The sequence below is a fragment of the Rhea americana genome, unplaced genomic scaffold, assembly GCF_003343005.1.
Source record: "Rhea americana isolate MKP2758 unplaced genomic scaffold, rheAme1 scaffold_247, whole genome shotgun sequence".
Classification (NCBI taxonomy): Eukaryota; Metazoa; Chordata; class Aves; order Rheiformes; family Rheidae; genus Rhea; species Rhea americana.
In genome coordinates this window covers 556,688-562,687 of record NW_028186365.1, presented here as the reverse complement: position 1 = coordinate 562,687, position 6,000 = coordinate 556,688, and the positions used below count along the sequence as shown (strand labels likewise).

At 35.6% G+C, this 6,000-nt stretch overlaps 1 protein-coding gene across 1 annotated transcript in view; it reads left to right on the top strand.

Moving 5' to 3' along the window:
* ARFGEF1 (ARF guanine nucleotide exchange factor 1) overlaps nt 1-6,000 on the top strand; it is a 93,668-nt gene that overhangs the window by 29,535 nt on the left and 58,133 nt on the right. Inside the window, exons 2-4 of the mRNA XM_085306779.1 lie at nt 496-526; nt 4,212-4,368; nt 5,477-5,623. Coding sequence (XP_085162905.1) covers nt 496-526; nt 4,212-4,368; nt 5,477-5,623 — 335 coding nt within the window. The remainder of the gene's footprint in view (nt 1-495; nt 527-4,211; nt 4,369-5,476; nt 5,624-6,000) is intronic.

The window sequence follows — 6,000 nt, the reverse complement described above, 5'->3', positions numbered from 1 at the left end:
AAAAAAAAAAAAAAAAAAAGCCATGAAGGCTATATATAAGAAGTGGTAATGGTGATTTCTTCAGTCATCTGTAAAATTCACATTTAATAAGTAGCATATTCTTTATGGCTAGCTAAGTAGTTCTAACAATATTTAGATTTTCCTCATTTCTATAAGCATGATCCTTGAAAGGAGGGAGTGAATTACAGAAAATTATTCTTCAACATCATGGCAAAAAATATTTTAGGAATGTGTTATTTGGTTGGCATAACTGGATGCAAATTTAATTGTCAAGTTTTTAATGTAACTTCTAATAAAATTTTGATACGATTTGCAACCAATGTAAGTGAAGAGTAGAAACTTATGAACCTGCTTTATAACCATGTGCTTGTTGTTTTAAACTAATCATGATTTCAAATGTTGTTTGCCTAAATATTTCACTTTCAATCTTTTTTTAATTCTCTATTTGTGATTATGATGCTGTTTGCATAACTATGGCTTTGTTTCATTTTACAGAGGAAATAAAGGCTGAAACAGAAAAGCAAAGGTATGTAATAGTTCATCATATTGCTCAGTTGTGCTTTGACTGCTTCAAATGTTAACTGAGCTTATTATGAGTTGGGAGCTAAGGGCTCTCTCTGAAAAGAGTTCTCAGTCTGTTTTGAAGATTGGAGGTATCCAGGAGCATGCAAAGATGTGCTGCTTACAGTACAAGGCACAAGAACTGGGAGCCAGGACAGAAGAGCTTGGAGGGTGCAAGCTAAACTTGTCTGGCTGAGGCAGGCTGGAGCAGGGATCAAGGATGGATGAGGATTTTGTAGGTAGCAGGGAAAAAGTATGGGTGAGGAGCCTGAGATGAGAAGGATTTTGAAAGGGATTTAGAGACTGTGCTGCAGGGGGAAAGACCTGGAATACAAATAAAAGTCTTAAGACTGAGGGAGCAGGGAACTGAGGTTGCAGGGAGGGAGTAGAAATGGGTGGAGAAGATGAAAAGTACTTTGAAAAGATTAATTTGAAAAGATCTTGTGAAGGATCTTGTTAGGGAATACGTGTGGAAGGTTCTTTGATTCTAGAGATGATTCCTCTAGAATTGAGACTAGAAGCCAAGGTTGATGTTCAGCAGTCTTCASTGTCAACACGGAAACTTTAAAGTATAGATAAGCTGTGGAATGCATTGTTAGTATGAACACTGTGTGTTCCACGGGATCTCTTTCCTCATTCAGTGCATGTTACTAACCGTGAGTCAGGGCCGTATTTTGAAGCTGGTTTACACCATTTACTGAAAGAATTGGATCAGCAAGCAAAAACGATAATGAAAGTCTTTTTATGGCTTAAAGAGTAGACTCCTGCCTGTGTTCCACCCAGTAACTGGATTCCTGTTTCAGGCAAAGTATTAAGCCACAGTTGTCAAAATTGGCCGCTCATAGTCTTGTGCTTTGTCTTCCAGGCTTCTGAGTTGAGATCTACAAGCTTTGGTTTGTGTAGTAGCAGTAGTTGCTTTGTTTCAGATGTAAAAGACTATTTAATATCAAATATGCTTGAATAATCTAGGCTAATGACTTTTTGAATTGGGTGTGTGAAAATTACTGGATGCATCTCATTGAATTCCTGGGCTTCAGTTCCCATCAGCAAAATAAAAGCAATGCCATCAGTTCATAGTAAGGCTGCAAAAATAAGTTTAATGTATATGTACTGTTCAGGTAATACTGCAACAAGCACTGCATGCAGTCTCAGATGTAAAGTAATAATTTAAAGTAATAATTAAAGCAAAGATCACACTTTGAAGAATGAGAAGAAAAAAATGCTGAATGTTAAATATTCAGTAAGCAATATTAATTCTTGACACTAAATATGGAAAAGTGAGAGCTGATCCTGTAGTTAAATACCATTCTAAGACTACAGTGGGAGATGAATTATTATAACAACATACACAGTGATGGTTCAGCCACTTGGGAACTTTTGGGTGCTTGACTTCGGTAATTAAGTTGTGGTTTTTGYGTAGAGTGGCTATAACTCTTACCTGTTTATATGCATATTCTAAATAGATTTTGATTTCTTCAGTATTGCCTTTATTCTGACAGTAGATTTTCAGTGGTTTTTTTGCTGCTATTGAAGGCATTGCTGGACCTGATATCTGTGAATGATTTTAACCTATTCTTATTGTAGAGCCAAACTGTTCTTTGTAGATGTGGTAGAAAATACTCTTTTTTCAGGCCTTAGAATAGAGAAACCTCTTAGTTTATAAAATTGATTTTCAGCTTCTTATTTCTGTAAGTGAAATTCATATATTCTAACAAAGTATTAAGGACCTCAGATGATGATTGTTTAAATTTTTCCAGCCTCCATTCTAGGAGATTGGTCTCACAGCTAGGCCAAAGTGTGTTGAAAAACAAATCATTTCTACCTGCCAAAAGTTTTGCATGGAAAAAACTGCTAGTAGTAATTTATTACTGCTATTAGCATCATTGGGCTAATATGGGCTGCTTTTTTTAACAGAAGTAAGGTTTGGCAGCAGGAGGGAGGGATATGAAATAGAAAAGGACAAGCTGACTTGCATAACTGTTACACTGCGGATGCTGCCAAAATCCTTTTAAAAACTCACTGTTTGATATATACATCAGCCTTTTTCAGTGGCTGGTACGTAAATATCAGCCTATTTCATAATCCTTATGCTTGGTGGATCCAATGGTGGAAGAAAGCTTTGTGAGGTGCAGCTTCTCACATTCAGCTGGAAAAAGCATCCAAAGTTCATTCTTGGCTGACATGAAGAAGCAAAGACCTTTTGGGATTAATTCAGATGTTTGCTTCATCACACTTCTTCCTGGAAAATCCCTTTTCTCTCCTTATGCCCTACCCTGGCATGAGTAAGGTGATGAGCCTACTCAATTATCTTTATTACTTCATTATTATTTCGTGATTTTTTTAAAAATTATTATTCTTTTAAAGCCTTCAATTAAGAGATGCCTTAGGCTTCTTTAGGCTTCAACCAGTCCTTCATTTTTTTTGAGGCTTATCTTGCCCTGTTCTGGAAAGTTCTGGTTTAATTATGGAGTGCTCTTTTAACCTAATTTTAATGATGCCAAATGGGTATATTGCTAGATGAATAACAATCTGAATTTCAGAGAAGTTTAAGCATATGGAGAGACATTGTACCCTATATGGAACCTATTTAGTTTGGGTGCTTGTCCAAAAGAGCTGTTTCCAGTAAAATGATGTTGAGCAATAGATAATGTTCTATATCTGCCTGAAAAAAGGGGCCTTTAGTTTTCTTCAGAAAAAAAATATATAGGGCCAAGTTCTTAAAACTTGTTGAGTTATTTAGTAGAAAGGTAGAATCTTAACATTGCTCATTCAATATTAAGACATTGAATTTAGGTACCTTTTTAAACAAGATTAAATTCTTAACAAGGAGAGCTGTTTGAATATAGTACCAAGAATCCTTTTCTTCAAGGATGATCCCATCTGTCCCATGGAAAGCTCAAGTACTAATCTTTCATCACATTGATTAGTTTGAGTTTTTCTCAAATTTTGTACAGTTATAGTCATCTCAGATACTTTGCCCAAGTGAGGTATGTTGGTAAACGTTGATCTCTCAAATTCAGTGGTGCTGTCTGAAGCACATATAGAACAAAAACCCTTTTTTCCCTGAGGAGGTCCAGGATTGAAATCAGACATGATTTGATCTCCAAAATGCATGTACTTGGTTTTTGCTTGTTTATTTGTTTGAAATACCAAAGCAAGCTTGTATTATGATACAGGAGCTCAATATTTCTGAACTGTCAGGATCATCAAAAAAAGTACTTCTAGTGAGTTGTATTTTTCTCTGCTCTAGTAGTAAAATTTCTACCTCGACCTCTCTGGGAATTATTATTGAATGTGGAAAAGCTATTGAATGGACTTCCCTTCTTCCCTTCTGCCTTCAGCATCCGTGTAAGAGGCTTTTTTTCTGTTTTTACAGGAAACAAGTCTTTCTGCTTTCAAACCAGCAGGGACCACTGAAAATCTATGTAGTGTGGAAATGGGTTGGTTTGCCTGATTCAGAAAGGAGACAGATTCAGTATAAAACTGTTAAGAATATTTATATGACTGCATTACCTTTGTGTTCACTTTATAGAAGGCATTCTTTCCTCATGTCATTTTTTTTGATATTTTTATTTGCTTCATAAATAGTGTGGAGGTGAGAATTATTTGTGTGGCTGCTTACAGCATTCTAACTAAATCATTCTGTTTAGTCCCCCTCATGGAGAAGCAAAGCCTGGTTCAAGCACTCTTCCACCTGTGAAATCAAAGACGAGTTTTATCGAAGCTGACAAGTACTTCCTGCCGTTTGAACTGGCGTGCCAGTCCAAGTGCCCCAGGATTGTTAGTACGTCTCTAGATTGTTTACAGGTCTGTACGAAGATGAGCTTTAACTATCAGCTACAAAATCTTGTTAGCGCGAATTGGAGGTAGCAGTTATATCTAACAAAGAATGTTGTTGTTTTTCTGTTGTTTTACCTGATGGCACGCACAACCAAACCGAATATATTTCGAACAAAAGGTGAACACGTCTTATTGTTTATTACAGAGTGCATGTGTGTATATTTCTGTGTATACACATATAACCACAGATAGTTGCACGTTTGGATCACTTTTGTTATATCGATGGAACCTATTTTAATGTGTGCATATTTCTGTGTATTGAATTACTATCAGTAACATAAACGGAAGGCTGAAACTTCAGTAGCATATAGCAGGTCATTGTAAAATTTGTCTTACAGTGTTTATAATTGCAGTAAAATACTTTAAATTTGCAGTGTTTAGTCTTTCAAAACTCAGAGGTTTGTTGCTCCTGCAATGTTTTGAGAACAATGTCGGCAGCACAGAATTCTGCCGTTCTCTTCTCCTGAGTAGCCTGACAACAGTGAACTCAAAATGAATGTATTTACATTCACAGGCACATGCATACCTGGCATGCCCTCGCACTATGGTGCCTTGCTACTCTGTATATTTAAGTAGGTAGGCCATGGAGATTTACAAATATTGTCATGCTGAAATGTTTGGAACAGGATTTTGTTAATTTTATAATAAGTACTTTTTCAAAATATTGAAGATCTAGAGAGAGAAAGGAACAGCAGAACACTTACGAGCAGAAGACTAGTTAGCGTCTTGAACAGAAAGGGTTTGCAATTGACTTATTTGATATTAAAAACATCAGTTTGCTGACTACATAGGAAGATATCGTTACGTTAGAATCTTGTTTATTTTGAAATAATTGTTAATTACTGAACTAAAGATTTAGTACTAAGCTTGTTGACAAACTTTGTATTGCAGTTGCTGAGTGAAAATTGAATAAATCTGGAGGACTTTTTTAAAAAATCCTTTGTGTTCTATTAGATTTGGGCTAAAATGTACTTTTTAATTTTCTTCAAATTAGTGGTATCAAATGAATTTGTATATTCTAATAAAAGACCAACTTATTTTTTAAGCTTTCATTTCTGATTTTCTCCCTCTCCAGAAACTTATAGCATATGGACATTTGACAGGGAATGCTCCGGACAGCACAGCTCCAGGCAAAAAATTAATTGATAGAATTATTGAGACAATATGTGGCTGTTTCCAAGGCCCTCAAACAGACGAAGGGGTTCAACTACAAATAATAAAGGTAATATGATTAAATTCTACTTCCAGTATTTATAGTAGTGACAGCAGGAAGATATTAATGGTCTCAGAATTCAAAAGCAAGAATGTTTAATTAGAAAATGTAATCAATTTTTAAAATATATTCTTGATCTTGTTTCTTTAAGATAGGAAGTCCCTGTCTTCTGCTTCTTTTTCCAATCTCATTACATTTTGAGTGAAATCATGATTGTGGTATGAAGTTTTGTGCACAGACCACTAGGTGAAATTTCATTCACAGCAGATCACTGGAGTTCTCTTAATTGTGCAGAATTACAATCAAATGATCCTGTGCTCCCAGTGGGGAAGGTGATGATTAAGAAGCAGGTTTTTAAATCAATTTTGAAATAATTATATGAAATG